The following is a 22,665-nucleotide window of genomic DNA, read 5'->3' as shown; positions in this document are numbered from 1 at the left end:
TACAAAAAAAAAAAATGGAGGGGTTAAAAAAAAAAAAAAATTGAAGGGGTTAAAAAAAAAAAATTGAAGGGGTTAAAAAAAAAAAATTGAAGGGGTTAAAAAAAAAAAAAAAAAAAGTCCTGCGCCAAAAATTGAGCACAGATGTTGGTCAGTAACGTCTGTCACTGAACAGCGCTCAAAGGCAACAGGAATTTGATCAAAAAAAAAAATATATAGATCAACCCTGTGCCGAAAAAGATGATCAGTGATGTACGTCACTGATCAGCGCACAGCGGCCACAGGACACCCACAAAATCACAGTGTGTGTAAAAAAAAAATTAAAAAAAGACCCCACAGCACACACACAAAAAAAAAAGGTGATTAGTGATGCGACACTGATTACCAGTGAGGTGCAGCAGGTGCACAACCTTTGGTGCAACTGACAGGTATATATAAAAAAAAAAAAACCTCTGTACCCCCAAAAAAGTTGCTGATCACCTCAGATATAGTGATCAGCACAAAAGGCGGGGGCAGCAGCCAAAAAATTTAGCACTCTCTATCACTCTCTGTCACTATCTCTCTCTATCTCTCTATCTCTCACTATCTATCACTCTATGACACTGCAGCAGCAGCACTGACAGGTATATCTATATATAAAAAAAAACCTGCGCCCCCAAAAAGTTGCTGATCAGTTAATTTATACTGATCAGCACAAAAGGAGGGGGCAGCAGTCAGTTATATCAAAAATATATAGCACAATCTGTCACTATCTCTCTCTATCTCTCTCTCTCTATCTCTCTCTATCTCTCTATAACTATCACACTGCAGCAGCACAAAATATAGCACTCTGTCACTAGGCCTCTCTATCTATCTCTCTCTCTCTATCTCTCTCTCTCTATCTATAACTATATCACACTGCAGCAGCACAAAATATAGCACTCTGTCACTAGGCCTCTCTATCTATCTCTCTCTCTCTATCTCTCTCTCTCTATCTATAACTAGATCACACTGCAGCAGCACAAAATATAGCACTCTCTGACACTATCTCTCTCTCTATCTCTCTCTATCTCTCTCTATCTCTCTCTATCTCTCTCTATCTCTCTCTATCTCTCTATCTATCTCTCTCTATCTATCTCTCTCTATCTAGCTAGTACACTGCAGCAGCACAATTTCACAGGAAGGCACAAGTAGTAACAGGATCCAGGAAGCAGTGATGAAGCAGCGATCAGGTAAGTATGGAGCAAGCTATGGAGCAAGGTTCTGGTCAGTATGGCGGCAGGGAGGTACGGTGACCGCACTGCACGCTATTCCAGACCGGAATGGCGTCTGCAGTGCAGTCACCGTTAGTTTAAATCCCCCTCCTTGGCTGTGATTGGTCCGTCGGTCCGACGAACCAATCACGGCCTTTGGGGGCGGGCGGAGTGCGGTGGGGTGACACCAGTGTCACCCTTACACCCCGCGGTGATTGGTGCTGTACTTTACAGCACCAATCACCTCTGATCCCGTGTCACCGGCGAACGTTATTCGCCGGTGACACAGGAAAACGCTGTAATTGGCTGTTCACACTGAACAGCCAATCACAGCGATCGCCGACGGGGGGGCGGCATCGCAGCCCCCCCGGGGCATGCACGGACATGTCTGCTGTCAGGGACAGCAGACATGTTGAAACTGTCACCGCGTCTATAGACGCGGTGACAGTTAAATGCCATGACGTACATTTACGCCATGTGTCGGGAAGTACTTCCCGACCATGACGTAAATGTACGTCAAATGTCGGGAAGGGGTTAAACATGCTTGGGATAGGCATATGAATATCCTTACAAAGAAATAAGGATTAAAAAGGGTTGAGATTACCTGAAGGGTAAAAAAGGGGCAGACTAGATGGGCCAAATGGTTCTTATCTGCCGTCAAATTCTATGTTTCTAAATGGTTGCATAGCATCAGAGCTGGCCCTAGCCTAAATTACGCCCTAGGCAAGATTTTGACTGGAGCCCAGGGGCGCTGGAACGTTTTTAGGTTGGGGGGGGGCAAGATATAATCTCATTTTGGCGCCCCCTAAATTGCTATATGTTACCCCCGGGCACTATACACACTGGCAGCGGCATATACACGTGGGCATTATACACAGGGCAGCGGCATATATGCATGGGCATTATACACAGGGCAGCGGCATATATGCGTGGGCATTATACACAAGGCAGCGGCATTTACGCATGGGCAGGGGCGGATCCAGGAGAAAATGACAGGGGGGGCACCAAGATAGGGGAGGGGGGTGTTAGTGGTGCCAGTGTCGAGAAATAGATAGAGAGAGAGATAGTGAGCGAGATAGATAGATAGATAGATAGAGAGTAAAAACAGACCCTGGCATTTAAAGTACACAGGCCCACCTTGGCGTAAATAGTGAAGGATGTAGGTGTGTGAGTACTGAAGGCCAAAATTCACATAATGCTACACGTTTTGAGCCAAAATTCACATAATGTTACATGGATTAAGCCAAACTTCAGCGCATGTTCCACAAACAGAGAAATTGCGCGCCAAAATTTTTGCACCATGATTTCCATTACACCTCAAGCCACACACCATAATGTCCATTACGTATTATGCAAAACTATCAGCTGGCCGAGTACACCTTGCAGCCAGCCCCTCACATGCCCGCCACTGGCATTAGGCAGGGAGTGCAGCACGGATGCGGGAGTCGGAAGATAAGAAGCATATGCCAGGTAACTGGGGGCAGTCGGCAGGATGGATGGGGGGTACCCTGTGTGCACAGAGGTAGGAGTGTTCGGGCACCCGGGTGATTGTGACTCAAGGAAAGGAGGGAGGACTCTTGTGACTCTAAGGAGATGTCATATCTGACTTCCAGAAACACCACAAACACACCTCAGTCATGGGTGGATTTTCATGTACACACTGTGAATGGTAGATGTATAGTACAGATGGGATATAACTGATGTCAAACTGAATAGTACTAAAAAACGTACTTACAGTTTGAATGATGGCACCAAGGTAAGTATGGTTGCAGGGGTGAAAGATGGCAGCGTTTGGAAGTGGATCATGCAGACAAGGGAGGTGAAGTCCCTTGCTTAGCCGCGGCTGGGACCCTCTCACTCTTCAGCCTGCACGTCAGCCACAGGCTGCAGCTTCATAGTCACAGACTGAACCGCTGCAGCCCAGCGCCGGAGGCTTTGACGGCTGCCACAGTGAGGAGAGCAGAGTCGCGGCTCCCGGCTATTTTAAATTCCGTGCTGCCGCGCCCGCGAGCCAATTGGGGCTTGCTCGTGGTCCAGCAGCCAATCAGGAGTGGTGACTCCTGATTGGCTGTCGGAGCGCGAGCAAGCTCCAATAGACTGGCGAACCCGGCATGCGGCCGCAGTAGCGAAAGTTTTAAAATACCAGGTCGGGTGCTAGGGCTGCTGCAGTAGGGATTCTCACTGTGAATACAGCCGGGCAGCTCACCGTTCTCTGCCCGGCTGTGAATTATTTCTTTCCGGCGGCAGCTCAAATAAAAAAAAATGTCAGAAATGACAGGGGGGGCTGCTTTAGCGCCTCAGTAATTTTGGGGGGGGCAAGCTGCCCCCTCGCCCCCCCCGTTCCGGCGCCACTGCTGGTGCCCCCTAGCACCGCCACTAGTTCCGCCTCTGACCCTGCTCCTCTTTCCCAGCACCATCAACCCTCATCATAGCAGTCATCATTTTGGTGCTCCTACCCGCAATATTTTAAATAGAAACAGTGCACACATTCAGTGCGCAGCCCAAACAAGGGTGTGTTCTTGCTGGGAAGGGGCATGGCCACACAATAGTAACCCTAATTCAAATTATGCCACACAGTAGTGCAACTTTATTCACATTATATCATGCGATGGTGTCCCTTAAATCACGTTACATCACACAGTAGTACCACTTTACCTTATATACATTACTCCTTACATTATTCACATTATACCCTTAGAAAAAAATCCTGAGAAATGATTGTATTTTCAACACCCTCCAAGGCCACACTGCAACCCAGCACAAAGCAGTGTGTGCTGGGCAGAGGAGAAGAGCCGCAGCTGCTGCTGTCACTTAAGGGGAGGGGGCCTGGGGCCCCCACTGGGCCCTTCCATCAGACTTTGGCCTGGGTAATTTGTACCTCTTACCCCTTTCTCTCGGCACCCCCGATAATACCACACAGTAATGCCCCTTACACATTACTCACATTATTAATGTCCTTATAACCATAATGCCCCTTACACATTATGCCAACCTTAAACATAATGACACCCGTAATGCCCCTTACACATATGTTGCACATTATTAATGCCCTTATACACATTACACACATAATGCCCATTACACATATGCCTAACACTATTGCACAACCAACCCACCCGCAGACAGCACTCGCACAGCCGCTAACCCTATGATCTCTGCCTCTGCTTGGATACAGATGTTTCCTCATATATCTTGCCTCATTAGGCGATGCAGCTCCTGGCCAGTTCTGCTAACGTTGGGTGCCTTTTTTGCTGAAAATGTGTCTTATTTGCATTGTTAAGTGACTAGGACACACAAGGAGCTTCCGATGATTAAAATGATATGTGGCATGAATATATTATGTCTGTGTGACTGTGGCTGTACCTGAATACGGAATGCTATGTTACAATGATTTCCCTGAATACACTATTTCATATGCAGATACAGCCTCACTCATACACAGAATATAGGCATGCTGCGTATCATTTTAATCAGCAGAAGCTGCTGGTGCCCCTAGGCATTCCAAATGCCCTAGGCAATTGCCCAGTTTGCCTATGCCTAAGGCCGGCTCTGCATAACATACCATGTAGCCTGGCATCCCCTGCATTGCAATATACCACTCCTGCACAGTGCCTTCTGCACATTGTAATACCACCCTGAACATTCAAAAGAGATGACTTACTGTACATTGCCCCAATGTCTACCTTGCTACACAAATACCCTTTTAAATTTTTATTGTTTTGTCAATTATACAAAAAAAAAATCAAATACAACTGGATTATGATAAAAAAAGAAAACTTAAGGAATACAGATGTCAAAGTTTTACTTACACAATGCAATCTTCAAAGGCTCCAGAATTTCATTTTCGTACACAGCCCTTTCTTCCCAAATAGATAGTACCCTACCCAAGTGTTTCTTACAGCTGTCATCTGTTTCACTGCAGAAATAGAGACATTTTAATTATTGTTCATTAAAAACTATTTCAAAATGACCATAAGCAAAGCATACCATTAAGAAACATGCACAAATGTACCAGTTATATAATTTTGTCCAGCACAGTTATCTTCCAACTAAAATGTTATATGCTCTACTGCATAAGGCTACATTACATATTTCTATGAAATAGTAATTACAGAGTAAGGCAGCTGCCTAGGGCGCCGGGATCTAGGGGGGCGCCATCAAAGTCTGCCTATCAAAAAATCAAGGATGCCTGTGAGGATCCTTGTCGTAGTTAATGCAGGTGGTTGCTGTGGAACCTCTATGACCTCACCTCCATACTTTCTCTTAAAGGCATACTTCCCTATATTGCTGCCCTCTCTTCCTGTACTCTGTTGTGGGTGGCAAAGGCGATGGCGCTGGGAGCCTCCAGAGAAAGCAGGTGTCTTGCCTACCTACCCGAGGGGCTGGGAAGACCACTCAATTTTGGGAGGCTCCCTGCCATTCCAGAATGTTAGGAAAGTATGCATTGAGGGATTGGAAAATGGTTATTGGTGGCAGTATGAGGGGGGGGGGGGGTATAAAAGGTATAAAAGACAACTGAAGTGCTAGAACAAAAACACAGTATTCAATACATTCAGTGCCAGGTTGACCAAGATCAATCTAATGTACATTGTAGTCAATAACTGTAGATATAAAATCTACAGCAGGTACAAAGTGATATCAAAGTGACCATTACTCTAATATTTAAAGTGGGCCCCACACACAGCACGATATTCAGGCATTTTCTGAGAGATTTTAACCAATCGCTCAGAAAATGCCTGAAAATGCATGTAAATCGCTGTGTATATAGCCCACACAGCGATTTACATGCGCGCCCCCGCCGTTCTGGATCTGCCCAAGATTCAGAAAGGATGGGTTGTACAATTCAGAGAAGTCGCTCAGAAAGCTCCTGCTCATCTCCCGCATGTGTGGCTGCGGGCAGATGAGCAGGGCCGAGCGACTGCGGACGCCACAGACCCGCCGCACCCCGCGCCGCAGAACCCGCCACCGCCACCACCCCTGATCTCCCTCCCCCACCAGCAGGAGCACCCATCGCCACCCCCACCTCACCTCTCCTCTCGGCGGCAGCATCGGGACGGAGATGTTAAAAAAAAATTCAAATTTCAAAATGGCCGCGGCCAGCCAATCACGGCTTGCCGCGTCATTGCCCCGCCCCCTAGAGCTGGCTATATTAGCCAGCTGGAGACAGGGTAGGGGCAGTCAGTCCGACGGCGGAGGAGGAGAGAAGAGCTCTTGAAGTCCTGGGAGGCGCGGCCAATGCAAAAGAGCTTAAAAGGCTGCCGCCCCCAGGTGAAGAACACAGATGAAGAGGCAGAAGCCCTGGGAGGCGGCAGCCATGCAAAAGAGCTTAGGGGGGCGCTGCCCCCCAGGTGAAGACGCTGCAGGAGCCCCCCTGGGTGAAGACCAGATGCAGTTTAATAAAATACTAAAAAATCTGTGTTTGTGTTCTTATTAAATAAAACATTTAAAACCGGTGTTTGTTGTTTTATTTTAATATTTCCTTTACAGGGGGGCTATAGGTACCGGCGGGCCTTTAATGCCCCACATGCTGGTACCTGTGGTTCTCCCAAGTGCCAGCATGTGGGGCAGGCTTGCTGGGACCTGTAGTCCTACTGTAAAAGACAATATTACTGTTAAACAAGCTATCAACCCTGCACCCACCGCCCAGGGGTGCAGGGGATATCCCCGGGCTTCAGCCCAGGCCTGGGATGCCCTGGAGAGGGGGGACCCCCTTATTTGGGGGGTCCTCACCTCCCCAAAAACTCCTGGCCTGGGCTGACTAGTTAGGGTGGGTAATGCTTTGGCCACGGGACACCATCAAGCGTGTCCCCTGGCTATGGCATTACACCCCCTGCTAGTGGAGCCTGGTGCTGGTCTACAAAATACGGGGTACCCTATTCATTTTGTCCCCCGTATTTTGGAAACCAGGGCCAGCTCAAGAGCCTGGTGCTGGTCCCCAAAATCCGGGGGACCCCACGCACTTTGTCCTCTGGATTTTGGGAACCAGGACCACTCAAAAAGCCCGGGGCTGGTCATGCCTGGGGGGGGGGGGGGGGAGGGGGACCATGCCTTTTTTTTTTTTTTTTTTTTACAAAATTATTGTCTGTATGACAGAGGACGAGACGCTGGACCCCGGACTTGGTAAGTATTTTTTTGTCAGCTCCCACTGTACCACCAACATTTAAAAGTTTGCATATGGGGGGGGGGGGGGTTCAGTTCAGGGGGAACCACTAGCCACCATGATTTAATTTTTTTATTTTTTTGGGGGGGGGGGGGGGGGTCCACTAGTCACCACCAATGATTAACTTTTTTTTGTGTTCAGTAATAATAACATTTTTGTGATGAAGTGCAGTGTTTTTACTTCACTTTCTGTGACAGATTTGAAATCTCCCGTGCTGAATCTCCCATTATGAATCTCTGACACAAATCTCTCTGTATGTGGCTCATTGTCTAAAATGAGTCACAAGAGTGAAATCTCTTGTGCTGAATCTCCCGTTATGTATCTCTGGCACACATCTCTGCATATGTAGGGCCCTTAACTGTATACAGCCCATCACTTTTACTAAAATGGTAAACTAAAGAAAAAGCTTGACTTGAGATCCAGCTTGTATGTAACAACTTAATTGTAATAATTATCCAAACTACAGTAGGACAGCTGTCACTCAGTTCAAACACAGTTATTGCGACCAGCAAATACCAGATAAATCTCTCTCTCAGGCTTTGGGTGGGATGTATTAATATACATCGCTGCCCGGCCGCCAAGAAGCCAGCGCATAGTACATATGCGACTGGCATTGTGGTGCGGTGATGAAGGCCCCCTGCCGCCTCCTGGTCCCCTTATGCTGGGACAGCTCAGCATGGCTGTCCCCGGCGCCTCCCCCTCCCCCCCCCCATGCAGCCGGAAGGACGTCCGGCTGCGTTACTAGGGGGTGGAGTAGGAGGACCTGGAGGAAGGTAAGTTGGAGGGAGAGGGGGGTCTGTGAGGCGGCAGGGTTGCGGCAGAGTTGGTGGGCGGCGAAAAGAAGCCTATAGGCTTCTATAGAGTATCTCCAGACAAAGGTGGCGATACCCTGCCCGGCGGTATCGGTGCGGCCGGGTTTTAGTACATAGGAAAATGCGGCAAAACGGGAGTTTTACTGCATTTTCCGCTTAATACATCCCTCCCCTTAATCTTATTATTTTGTGTCTAGGAGGATTCTAGTAGTTTCAACCTATCCTAGAGGCTTTTTAATTTAAAACTGATGATAGGAGCTCTAAACAACCTTAGATGTGCATGTGTCTTCCACATTATTCGATGGTCAGCGACCATCGAACGATGTGGGTGTTCCCCCGCAGGCTGCAATGGATGTTTGTGTCAAACATCCATTCGCAGCCAGTGCGTGCGAACACATGCTGCGACTGGGTGGCGGCCAGGCCACCATTCGCAAGTCGGGGTTTAGTGGACTTCCAAGGCTGCGAATTCGCAGGCTAGGCTATGGTCATGACATGGCATAGACATGGTCAACATGAATAAGGTCATGAATTTGACATTTTTGGTGTCTACACTCCCCATGCTTTGGGCATGTTGCCTCACCGTGCTCGGCACACTGTTTATTTCCATTTATTTATTTTTAAGAAAAAACATGAAAAACTCATGTCAACCTTTTTTATGTTTTTATGTTGACCATAAGCTTGAGCAGTGGCGTAACTACAGAGGGTGCAGGGGATGCAGTTGCTATGAGGCCCGGCCGCTGGCGGGGCCCGAGGGCCAAGCAGGCAATCCCCTGCACCCTTTTCAATAATTATGTATTTTTTTTTTTTATTACTATTCCATTGCAGCCACTGTTTCTTCCTGGCCTGCCTGTAAGGAAAGGAAGGAGGCAGAGTCGGGACCGAGCAAAGGCAAAGCCATCCGGGTACACTTCCTCACAGTAGAGGGTGCTGCAGCTGCTTTCTCGGGCAGTCACCTCTTCCACTGGACCTGGCGCAGAGGAATCTACCCTGTGGTATAGGCCCCAGCGGTAGAAGTTTGTGCATCGGGACCCCGACTCCCCCCCAGCAAGTGTTCGCTCCTGCTGTATGTGGATGGTGGACCACCACAAGGCCCGAACAGACAGCTGCTGGAGGAGTAGGCGGCATGCGGTTTGTTCGGGCCAGGCACAGCATGGAGAGACATTACTGTTTCTGGGACAGCGCAGGACCTCCTGACTGACATGGGACAAGGTGAGGCGGCCTCCTGTGCAGAAATAGGTGCTGCAGTGAGGGGGGAGGGGGGACCCAAAGCCCCCGCTCCCATCTGTCTGTGTCTATGGTATACATACATATATATCGCAATTTGTGTGTGTGTATATAGAGAGGGAGACAGTAGAGCCGTGGGGCTCTGTATAGGGCACTATTTGTACTGTATATGAATTGCTCATGGGGGTCCTCCGAGCTGGTTGCTGTCATTGGCGCCCTCCCAGCAGGACACCATTAAAACTTGCAATAACTTTTTCTTGAAACACATCACATGTATTGCACAGTACATGTATCTGCTGCACTGCATATATGGTGCATTTGTATACTCAGTGAAGTAACAGGGAATGCTACTACGGCATGAGGGCCCAGCAGGAAATACCCTTTTGAATAATTATATACAATGGTGGGTGGGGGGCCCTTTCAAGATTTCGCTATGGGGCCCACAGAGTTCTAGTTACGCCTCTGAGATTGAGTCAACCTTTTGTCAAAAGTCGACCTTTGGTATGTCAACTATTTTAAGGTGTCGAACTAGTCACTGTCCACCATTAGTGGTCGACCTAGATATTGGTCTACCCAGTGACTGCATACCTTTCTACTTACATCTTTGTTTTCTATAATGAGGGCAGAATAATTAACCAATAAATCTTCCCCCTTATTTTTACCACAAAATTTTAGTGTACGCTGCAGTCAAAATGTGAAAACATTTTATTTTTATAAATTGAATTTTTATTGAAGTTATATTTGAAACACAAGACATATAGATAGTTAAACAGATGTGTCAATATCAATTCTGAACAGAGCAAGAAATAAAAAGGTAAATAAAATAAAACATATACAAAAAAAATAAAAAATAACACCAAAAAGAGGAGAATGTACATAAAGCACATGCAGAATATGTCAGGTAAGTCATAAAGTCTACATGCCCATTAATGAACAAATCAGGCAGAGTGCACTCTATTAAGACAAAGTTACATCAGTGGTTACCGGTTGTGTGATAGTGCTAGGCGAGTTCAATACTGAAAGGTCAATAGAGGTGTTGCGGCCACATGGATGTCCTTCCATTTCCCTATATTCAATCCATCTGAACCATTTCATGTGGATTGAGGACGCTTTAGGGGAATAATCCACATCAGATGTTTCGAATAGGAAATGCTTATGTATCTTATTTTCAATCATTTGGATACTAGGAAGATCCGGGGACTTCCAAAATTGGGCGATGAAAGCTTTAGCCGCCAACAGGATATGCCCGAGGAGGTACCTATCGCTAGCTGGTAACATCCTTGGATAATAGTGAAAGAGTGCAACGAGAGGATTCATAGGCATATGTTGTTTGAGCACTTTAGTTATCAGATGAAATACCTCTCTCCATAAGGAGCTCAGGGCCGGACAGGACCAGAAGGTGTGTAAAATAGACCCCACCCCACCGCAATGCCTCCAGCATAGCGAGGAGACAGAAGGCCAAAACTTATGGAGACGATCTGGTGTAAGGTAAGCCCTTTAGACTAGCTTAAAATACATCTCCGAGTGATTAACACATTTTGAAACAGGAGCGAAAAATTAATTTCCATACCTCTTCTGAGAATACGTTTGGCAAATATCTTTCCACTGGTGTTGAGACGGGAACTTGTTATTCGAGCTAATAGAGATCAAATGTTTATACCAGCAAGAGATACCTCCCCTTGCGGTTGTGGCATCAAAGAATGACAGTAAGATCCTAGGAATGCTTAGCTTAACTAAGGATTTAGGGAGGAAACTGCTAAGCCAGTGTCTTATCTGTAAAAATTTGTAGAAGTCTCGTTTCGGGACCTTATTCTGCTGTTGAAGTTGGGAAAAAGGCACCACAATTTTGTCTGAGAGGATATCTTGTAACAACTGATAATACAGAAAATCAACTAATCAATAAATCTATGCTTTTATTATATTCTGTTTTCCTGACTGCCGCTATTATTGCTGCAGATGACTTTAGCTTGTTGCACACTGTACTATTCACTGCGTATGAGGCCTTCCCTTTGCGCTAAACAGTTATAATATCTAACATATTATAAAGCAGCAGCCATTTTGTTAGGCATGACTTGCATAATAATATTATTAAAATGGCTGATCATTCAGAACAGAGCTTTAAAAGTGATTTCTTATAGAATATTGTTTTTGGTTTTAGAAGCTTAAGAATGTGATGTTGACAGTATAATGTAGCAAGGACAGGAAGCTAGTCTCCACAAACTGAATAAGATGGGAACAAGGCCACACATGCGTAGACCCACAAGGCCACTGAAGTTGGGTGTTGGGTTAATTATGACATCATGATTGAAAGCAGAGCTTTCCAATAAGACTCAATGCTTATGAGTAATTAATTAATTAATGTGATAAAGGTTTAAATATCAGAGTGATAGAAGGAGGGACAAGGCAGTTGAGAAAGAACAAGGAAGCACAGGGGGCTGGAGATAATTATGAAGGAGGTTTAATCATGGCTGATCACTGTCCTTGAAAGGTGTCCATTTTGATTTGATTTAGAATTACTGTTTAAGTATTAGCTAATCAATTTTATGTTTCTTGTGTTAGTCTGCATTTGCAAATACCTGTAAATGAAGCTATTCTTTAAGTAAAGCATTGTCATACCTTTTATAACAAGGTTGTGTGGGTGTGCAATCATTTCAGCGTTGCCGTTATATTTAAAGGTAATAAAGTAAATAAATTTGGTTTGGGTTATTTATCATATCTAATCTTATCAGATAAATATCTGGTTTATCAGTTGGAGGCCCCAGCGAGATTCAATGATGTTGGTTTTCACATTTTATCAGTTGAGAAAATCAAAGTTTGAAAAAAAAAAAAAAATTAGCTATTTAAAAAAATAAATAAATAAATAAAAAAAATGTGTAGAAAAAATTGTAAAGTCAGTGCATTTATTTGTACCCTTATCTTTCTCAACATCTGTTAAAGTGTGATAATCCAATATTACTTGAAGCAACTTCGATCTTTAATTATAAAACCAATAGATCGTAATTTAAGGCATGGAAAGACAATGCTGCATTTTGCAGACTGTCAGCTTGCTAAACCCCCCCGCATCGCCCATTTCTTCTCTGTGTCAGAGAATAGATAAGGAGAGCAGCGAGAAACTTGGCAAGAAGTTGTAAACAACATTGCTTGGGTCAGGAAGAGTATTTCTTTAGTTTATTTGCAAAGCATGCAGACTATAGCAAGCATATTGGTATAAAGGTTATGCTGGCAATACATTTTCTACTTTTAAAAAAAAAAAAAAATATTCTTTAAATGACAGTATTTTTTTTTTGTTTGTTTTTATTTTTTGACCGCGGTTGGATTGTTTGGTGTATATTGTCTGCTGAGAATATTGCTGAAGTAACTAATCTGTAGCGGTTGTTTTGATAATTAGAGTTTCTTTGTTTGTCCAATCTATAAATTTTAAAGAAGTTGCATATATTTGTTATAGGTTTTCCCGTGCTTATAATTTGGTGATTAGAGATAGGTAGAGGAGATTGTGCATTTACGTTTCTTTCTGGTTGTCTGGCCAGCAACATGTGGAAAAAATGGAATGCATGATTTATCCATAATCTGTATTGTTTGGAAACCCTCTGATTTTCTACTGTATATGGTTTATATAAGAAAATGTTAATAAATAATTAAGTATACGTTGCATTGTTAGAGCTAGCAAGCAGTCTGATTACAATAACAGTTTGAGCTAATTTCTTTATATCCATAGACAGAGGTCCGTTAAAATACAGAGTTTAAAGGAGTAGACGCTAATATTGTAAGCCAAGTAACAGTTCATTTTTACCACCAGAATAAATAAAGTTAATTGGAATAATGTTTATAACAAAGAAAGTAAGATCGAGTTTATCTCATTGTAAAGTTTTTTTGGTCTCCTGTCTTGCGGAGATGAAGTCCGTAATGTAGGACTGATGTTTTTCTGCTATGGGTTTTTGATTTAATTTTTTTGGTTTATTAAACAAAGCAGCTGTGAGTTGGAAACTCTAAAGTGATGGATTCAGTTGATGTAATGCGAGATAAGGAGTTGTCCATGTTAGGTGAAGAAACAGGAAATGATCATGTGAATTCAATGTTTTTTCATTTAATGAGTAATACATTTTGGATAAGAAAAGTGATATATATATCGATGAGATATAAGTCCAATATAACATCTATTCTTAAAGGTTCATATTGATATATTAGACCATGTTTTCTGTTGGCAATTTCTATTGCCTATTTGCTTAATCTGGATACATAGATTGAATCAGATATACCTTGAGTAATGCGCAGATAAGTCCTGGGTTTATTTTTATTCTTATGAATGGAAGGTAATCAGTGATAACTGACTTAAGGCTGTGGGGTTTTCTTTAAGCCAATTTTTGTTTTGTTTTTGATTTGTGTTAATTTAATTTTGTTTGTTTTGAAAGGGGGAGGGTACTAAATTTATAGAGTATCTTAAGGGGTTAATACTGTGGCCACAGTTAGCTAAATAACAAGGGGAGATAGTGATCTAATCGTGTAATGATCACTTAGACAATGTGCAGATATGGTAACAAAGAATGACATATTGCATATAATTTTTTTCTGATTTGATGAGTTGATTTTTTCCTGTGAAGAGTGCTGACCGGTAGCGAGATTCACAGGGGGTATCTGCCACCTACGTACAAGGTAGAATATATGGGGAAAAATAATAAAAGAAGACAGGGTGGGGGTGGGACACGTGGAAGCGTAGGTGTGATAACATTGGGTGACACATAACGCAGCGTGGAAAGCGTAGGTATGATAACATTTGGGTGACATATAACGCAGCGTAGGTATGATAACATTTGGGTGACATATAACGCTAGGTTAGGTTTTTTTGGGAAATTTTTCATTTATTTTATTTACATTTTTGTCTTTGAAAGAGGTAACACCTTTTTAAGCATTTGTATGGGATCACAGAAAGTTCTGAGTATGTGACTAGTGTGAGCAAGTGAGAAGGAATAGAAAATACTATGCTGGTCATAGTTAAGTTGGAATTGGCGATGATGATGCACCTGTGAGGTAATGATTATTGGATGAGAGTGAACGCGCAATGGTCTGGTGACAGGTGGTGAAAGCTTCAAGAATTGAGATAGTATATCCCACTAACCCACATATGTTTGGAAAGATTGTACTGTCCCACTGAGGGGTTAATTCTGTTCAGTGAGAAGTGAGGAGAGGTGATATGTCTTTTAGAGCCTTAGGGAGAAAAAGAAAAAAATGGGGAAAAAAAAGAATAATTTTAAAATTTTTTGTTTATTTTTGAAAAAGTAGAAGGGAAGAATTTTTTTTTCCAGTGATGAGGTGAGAATAACATCAGAAATAACTCTGTAGGAGATTAAAGGCAGGAAATGGTTAATGAGATTGATAAGAGAGTAAAGTTTTATTCCTAAATGATGTGAAATACCCAAGGAGTGTTACAGAACTGTTTTCCATAACAAGGACATTTGAACAATTATGGGTTGAAAGATCTTAGAATTGAAGATATTGTTTACCCTTTTGAAAAAGCACAATGAATAGATTAAAGTTATTGCAATGTTTGTATGGGACAGTGATCAGCCATACCCAAGGATGACCTCCAGCCCCCTCCCCATTGCTTCCCTCAAGTGATAATGTTGTTTTGTCAACATCTGTTTAAAAACTGCCATTTTTTTTTTCCCAAATGACAAATGCTAATAGGATGTCTGAGCTTAATAATGCTATTGCTTTTGCTTGTTTTATTAATTAAATCCCAGCCAATAAAGGTGTGACCATTCCAGAAAAAAGATTAATTTACAAATTGATGCATTTCATTTTGCACAGAAAAAGCAAGTGTTTTAAAAAAATATTATTATTATTATTATTATTATTATTATTATTATTATTATTATTACTGAGCCACTAGAAATTATTTAGAAAAAATATTGAGTCTGCAGGTACCTCTGCAGAATCCTTATCAAAGCCCTTATTGAAAAATACAGATTTTATAGTGATTATTATAAGATGCATATTGAGTTGCATTTTTATGCTTACTGATTTATCTGATTGCATGTTGCCACTTTACTAGATCCATTGGTCATGCATATGAGCCCACAAATAAGGAATGGAGGTCACAATTAGGTGCAGCACTACTAGGTACTGCTATTAGTAATCGCATTTGCTGTACAACTAATCATGATATTCTCTCAAATATTTGTAATGATTTAATGATTATTTTTTTCTCAGAGTGGTTTGGAAGAAATTGTGTATTATTAACAGGAATCCATGAGAGACTGCTGTCAGAAGGCACTAACCGATATGAGGACCCTCACGGGGTTAGAGGATACGAGTGATGCTCATAGGGCATTAAGCAATTAGTATTTTGATGAGTTTTTCATTACTAATCATGTCACAAGTTTCTAAACATCTATGGACCACAAGAAATAGTTTTTTTTCCAGATTTTACAACAAAGCATATTATCTAATACCCATAGTATTTGCAACACTCTGTTATTGCAGGTTATCTGCCCAATGTGATTATTACAGTCATCTAATCATTGATTTATGATCTGCATATCTTTTACTATCAAATAGCAGATAGTCAGTACTTACTACATTTATTTACAGCACAGTCCAATATACGTGGACTCAATTAAGCCAAAGTTTTATGGACAGCCCCACTATGTCCCACAATGAGTTGCATGATTGCTACCACAATGCTGATTCAATATGTTTATGATCTAATGATGTGTTTAAATTCTTTACAGGATTCTCTTACTGACACCTTTTCTATTACTACTACTAAATCTAACTGACACAGAGCTGACAAAGTACAATATATTGACATAATTGCTTCATTTGAGGCTCTGATACACGCACTGACAGAAACCACAGCACTGGATATATCAGATTTATCATATACCTGGCTTTACTGTAATGAACAACAAGCAGCGGCCTTGGGAGTTTGAACACATATACATGGGGGTTCACATAGACCCATCAGGTACTACAGTTGCACATTTGACCGAGTGGCATCTGCTTTACCAACATGTTTAAGGACTGTGGCGGCTGCTGCAGCCTTTGTATAGAAATTACAGAACACCGCACATTATGCATTATGTGTCTCTAATGCTACATCTTTTCTAATGAACTCTTCACGGACAAGACACATTTCCAGTGCATGGTTCTCTCGTTGGGAACTTTTGCTCCCAGCGCCACATGACCTGACCATTGTCAGGTGTGGTACGCTAAATCCTGCTACTCTGCTACCTGGTGGGACCCGGGAGTCCCAGAGGATGGATGAGAGGCAGGATTTAGAACATGATTGTGAGGAATATTTAAAGCAAAATTTCTCCAATTAGACCTGATATCTCTGACACGCCACTGCCATCTACAAAGATTGTAGTTGTCACCAACAAGGAGACTCAGGATGGCCATATACGGGATATGCGGTAGTATTGGATTTAGAGATCCTCATTTTCCATCGTGATTTTGCTATGATATAATACGCTAATATCACAGCAAGTAAAGGAGCTCATTGAGGCTGTGCAACTCCCTGCAAAGGCAGTAGTTGTTAAGTGTCAAGCTCACATGTTATAAAGTGATCTTGTTTCACTTGGTAACAAAAAAAAATAAGATGGCCACTGTTGTGAATCACACCACTATACAATTTAATGTTTTTTTAGCAAAAGCTCATAAAGCATCAAGAGTTGTGTATTTAAAAGGAATGTGCCAATGGATGATAAATGGATGCAGTTAAAAGGCTAATGGCCTATGTAAAGATGGTGGGGGCAGATCAGTAGCTCCCCAAACCCCTCCTCCTGGCATATGCGGAAGCTGCCCATTGGATGACCCATGTAAGGAGAGAGAGGGCATGTATGTTGATTTCATCTTATGCAGAGGCCCAAACGCATCTGCAGAAGAATGAACTCAGGAAAATTATTCCTATAGAACCATCAAACATTTCTCCTACCACTGGTCCATTCCTAAGGTTAAAAAAATTAATTTTTTTGGGAATTTACATGCATTTAAAATTGTCATTATATTTAAATGGTATCTGATATGTTATCTTGATTAGAAGGAACATCCCAGCTGTCCCATGTACAGCATCCTTTACAGCAAAGAAATGTTTTGAGAAATTTGTGTTCAGATATGTTATCCCATAAGGTATATGGTATTAAAGAAATCATAGAGGTACATATTTGACAGGAAAGGTATTCTAAGGAATAAATCAATGTATGGGTATTGAAGGTTGGTTGCACTCACCATTCACTAAAAGGTTTTAGTCAAAATTGAACATGTTAACAAATGCATATTGAGAACACATAATTTAGGGTGGGTGTGGAAATTACCATGAGTTGACTTGAAGTTTTGTCTTCGGTTTTGTATGACATTCACACTACTCCTCAGCAGCCACTGAACCTGTCCCCTTATAAGATCATTATTTTAATTGATATATACATTTTTTTTGGGAGACCATCAATCCCTATTCAACATCCAGCAGCAGACTTGTCACTCTAATTCTCACATCATCTAAATACTTTACCAGAAAAGCAAACAAGCTTATGAAGGGATGTTGTTATAAGGTCCAGCCTGGAGACTATGCAATGGTGAGAAAATTCTTACAATTAAATGTCTCGTAGATCAAAGGCAAGACCCGTCCCTGTGAAACAAACCGATTGAATTAATGCGTCTCACTGCAAGAAGGTTTCCGACCTGGTGGTGATATCAGTTGAAAGAAATAGAAACTGATGCAGATAAATATTGTGACTGTGATTCTAACTTAATAAACTTATTTGATGATGGGCCTGTCCAGGGCACCCACACAGACCAAGACAAGGTCCACGGAATCGGGGGGCATCCTTAGTGGTGTCCCTGCGGGTTGTGGACAAGAAGAGGTCCACGGAATCGGGGGATACCCTTAGTGGTGTCCCTGCGGGTTGTGGACAATGATCCCCATGAGTGACCAAGTTTCCCATACATTAACTAACTGAAGAAGTCATTTTTGTTTTTTTAAGTTTTCATCTTTTTATAGTGAATGAGGGTTACCAGGGATTGGTTGCTGGCAAGGACAGTGTGTATAGTTATCAAAGAGGTAATACTAGAGTCATGGTGGTGTATTCTACTTCTGCTTTTAATTTTAATCCCACAAGTATAGTATAATCATAACAGACACACATATACATCATACTACTGATGCTCCCAGGTTTCGGTATGCATCAGAGGATGGTAATAAAATACTGATAGCCAATATGTTAAACTAATTAGAAGGTTTAAAATAAATATATGAGTAATAACATAAAAGTAACTAAGAACATCCAAACCAGAACCATTGATAGAATACATATAGTAAGGTATTAGTAAAGAAGAGGCATTCTGAGTAAGGATGGTAACAATGGTGCAAACATAATATCTATATGCAAAATGACATTTCTTCTTTAAGACGCTCATCATGAGCTGATAGAAAGAACAATAAGGTAAACTGATTGTTGTTTATATTGTCATCTACGGTATCACTCTGGTAATGTTGGGTTAATGGCTACTTATATTTGCAGTCAAATCAAACAACACTTAATTTTCTATGTAGGATTTACACAAGTGAATCTTATGAGGTTACTGACTCTCCCTAGGTTTAAAATTGGTAAAGAGTGTAATAACAGGAGATATTTTGGAGTACAACAAAACATGTAGTTATGTGACAGAGTTGGGTGTGCTAGTATAAAATCTAGAGAAAAAAGAGTACTCATTGAATTGTTTCTTATGATGTTTTCTCAAACATACTGTCTCTTAAGATATGGACATTACCACAAGGATTATATTATATTTACAAACATAAGGTTTCTAAATGGTTACAAACAAGATCTATTGTAATAAATTTTACTTTTACTAATTAATACAGTGGTGATTCAACATGGAGATTTGAAAGTAACACATGGTATATTAAAGAAACACACTTATTTACATTATCCCAAGTTTATAAAATTGTATTTGAATTTGTGAATATAATTAAAATATGGTACAAGCATCACAAATACTAAACTGATGACATTAAAAGGAAAGTTGAATTAAATTATTTGGGTTGAAAAAATTAGTTTATTGAACAGGTGTGAGTGATGTGATTCCCTACAGTTGGTTTATTTGGTTGAACCCCAATAACTGGTTCGCATAAGTCAATGTTATATATGCTTTAAGAAGTTTGATGTTTTTGCCAAGATAATATTATTGATTTTTCTGTATACTAGTGAAATGCTTCAAGAAGGTTTTCCGATGTATTAAGAGAGAAACAAATGATGCACAGTACGAGAGATATGAACTTTTTTTCGGAGATATGAAAAAAGTTGAGGATGGACTGATAATACAGAAAATCAACTAATCAATAAATCTATGCTTTTATTATATTCTGTTTTCCTGACTGCCGCTATTATTGCTGCAGATGACTTTAGCTTGTTGCACACTGTACTATTCACTGCGTATGAGGCCTTCCCTTTGCGCTAAACAGTTATAATATCTAACATATTATAAAGCAGCAGCCATTTTGTTAGGCATGACTTGCATAATAATATTATTAAAATGGCTGATCATTCAGAACAGAGCTTTAAAAGTGATTTCTTATAGAATATTGTTTTTGGTTTTAGAAGCTTAAGAATGTGATGTTGACAGTATAATGTAGCAAGGACAGGAAGCTAGTCTCCACAAACTGAATAAGATGGGAACAAGGCCATACATGCGTAGACCCACAAGGCCACTGAAGTTGGGTGTTAGGTTAATTATGACATCATGATTGAAAGCAGAGCTTTCCAATAAGACTCAATGCTTATGAGTAACTAATTAATTAATGTGATAAAGGTTTAAATATCAGAGTGATAGAAGGAGGGACAAGGCAGTTGAGAAAGAACAAGGAAGCACAGGGGGCTGGAGGTAATTATGAAGGAGGTTTAATCATGGCTGATCACTGTCCTTGAAAGGTGTCCATTTTGATTTGATTTAGAATTACTGTTTAAGTATTAGCTAATCAATTTTATGTTTCTTGTGTTAGTCTGCATTTGCAAATACCTGTAAATGAAGCTATTCTTTAAGTAAAGCATTGTCATACCTTTTATAACAAGGTTGTGTGGGTGTGCAATCATTTCAGCGTTGCCGTTATATTTAAAGGTAATAAAGTAAATAAATTTGGTTTGGGTTATTTATCATATCTAATCTTATCAGATAAATATCTGGTTTATCACAACACTAAACCTAGGGGAGCCCAGGAGTCTACATTCAAGTCAGGGATTAGGGCCTCTATGGATGTTAGGTTAAGTTGTGGGGAGGGTAGACAAATGTCTTCATCAATAGAGACCAACCCTTGCCATACCATAAGAGTTGTGCGGACCGCCTTACAGGTTGAGGTATGGGAAAGGGTAGCTGCTGGTGGTAGTCTAAGTAAATCTGGAAGAAGGAGGGGGGACATTAGAGCCTGTTCTATCGCAACCCAGGGTTTGTTATTGTCCGTCGAGAACCAATCTCTAGATTGGCTCAGGAGACAAGCTGAGTGGTATTTCTCCAGGTTAGGGTATGCTACGCCACCCTCATCTTTAGCACAAGACTGGGTGGTTTTTTCTATTTTGGGTCTGGCGCCCCTCCATATGTAAGAGGTCAACAGCTTATTAAATTTGTTACAGGTAACAGATGGAAAGGTTCGAGGGATAGTACGAAAAATGTACATCAGCTTGGGCAGAAGTACCATTTTCGCTGCTGCTATGCGTCCAACCCAGGACACTTCCTGTAACATCCAATCCTTAGTAAAAACATTGAAAGCACGTAGCAGAGGGTCATAGTTAATACCTAGGTATTTAATTGTCTTAGCCTTCCAGGTATATTTATATTCCTCCTTCAGGCTAGCGTACTATCTGGTATGTCTAATGGGAGAGCTTCCGTTTTAGTGGTATTCAACTTGTAGTACGAAATTTTAGAATAAGTATCTAGAATCGTATGTAGGTGGGGAAGAGAGGATGCCGGATCCTCGAGGCACAATAGGACATCATCCGCGAATAAACTAATCTTATGTGATATTCCCCCTATAACCGGTCCTTGGATGAGTGCCTGTGTACGAATTGTCTCAGCCAGGGGCTCAATCGCCAGAGCAAAAATCAAAGGTGAAAGAGGGCAACCCTGTCGAGTGCCGTTTGTAATATCAAAATGTGAAGATGAACAACCGTTCGTAAATACTCTTGCGCCCGGGGAAGAATACAGAGCCAGGATGGAACTGAGCATCCTTCCACAGAAGCCAAAGCGCTGTAAAGTGGAGCACAGGTACCCCCAGTGGAGTCTGTCAAATGCTTTTTCAGCAACAAGTGACAAGACCAAAAGGGGACGCCTACGTGTCTGGCAGTATTCTATGATATCAATAATTCTGCGGGTATTATCAGAGGCTTGTCTGCCCAATACGAAACCGACTTGGTCGGGGTTGATTAATTTTAGTAATAAGGGAGATATCCTATTAGCTATCATTTTGGCATATAATTTAATATCAACATTAAGAAGGGCAATGGGGCGATAGTTTTGGACACTAGAAGGGGGTTTACCGGGTTTGGGGATGGTAATTATGCGGGCTGCTAGCATTTCTTTGGGAAAGTTAGTAGTTGTGGAAGCTTCATTAAAAACTGAAACTAATATAGGGGACACCTTGGCTTTAAATTGCTTATAAAAATTGGAGGGATAGCCATCGGGGCCAGGGGCTTTGTCTGGGGGCAAGGAATCAATAGCCGACTCAGCTTCACTCAGCGACCATGGCCTGTTAAGAAGGTCACAGGTAGTCGGATCAAGAGAGGGAAGGGAGTGAGCTTGTAGGAAATCATTAATGTCAGCCAGAGAGGGCTGGGGCGTATTGGAGTCATTTTTTAAGTTATAAAGATGGGAGTAATACTCAGCGAAGGCCTCAGCTATTTCTGTGGGATCAGTGACCTTGACTCCCTTAGAGGTATGGATGGCATGGATGCGCCCTCGTAATTTACGAGCCAGGAGGCGACCCTGCAGATAGTACCTCTGATTGAGTCGGTGCAGGTTGCGCTGGACCTCAGCCAGAGAGAAAGAGTTAGTTAACCCTGTCCCTGGCGGCTAACAGTTTGTTATATAAGGCTTTATTGGAGGGATCAGCTTTATGGGCAGTCTCTAGTGTGGTCGCCTCGAGTTCTGCGTCAGCAAACCTCTGTTTACATAGTTTTTTGAGCCTAACTGCTATTTGTATCGAAGAGCCCCGCAGGACAGCTTTTAGGGCACACCAGTATACAAATATGGACGT

At 41.9% G+C, this 22,665-nt stretch overlaps 1 protein-coding gene across 2 annotated transcripts in view; it reads right to left on the bottom strand.

Annotated features, from left to right (window-relative positions):
• The window catches only part of RPRD1A (regulation of nuclear pre-mRNA domain containing 1A), a 199,090-nt gene that overhangs the window by 100,529 nt on the left and 75,896 nt on the right, over positions 1–22,665 (bottom strand). For both annotated transcript variants that reach the window (XM_083188387.1, XM_083188388.1), the window contains exon 3: positions 5,039–5,145. In XM_083188387.1, coding sequence (XP_083044513.1) covers positions 5,039–5,145 — 107 coding nt within the window. The remainder of the gene's footprint in view (positions 1–5,038; positions 5,146–22,665) is intronic.

Source organism: Crinia signifera, chromosome 5, assembly GCF_055691185.1.
Source record: "Crinia signifera chromosome 5, ASM5569118v1, whole genome shotgun sequence".
In the NCBI taxonomy this organism is placed as follows: Eukaryota; Metazoa; Chordata; class Amphibia; order Anura; family Myobatrachidae; genus Crinia; species Crinia signifera.
The sequence above is the reverse complement of the archived record's forward strand: the minus strand, read 5'-3'. Positions and strand labels throughout refer to the sequence as shown.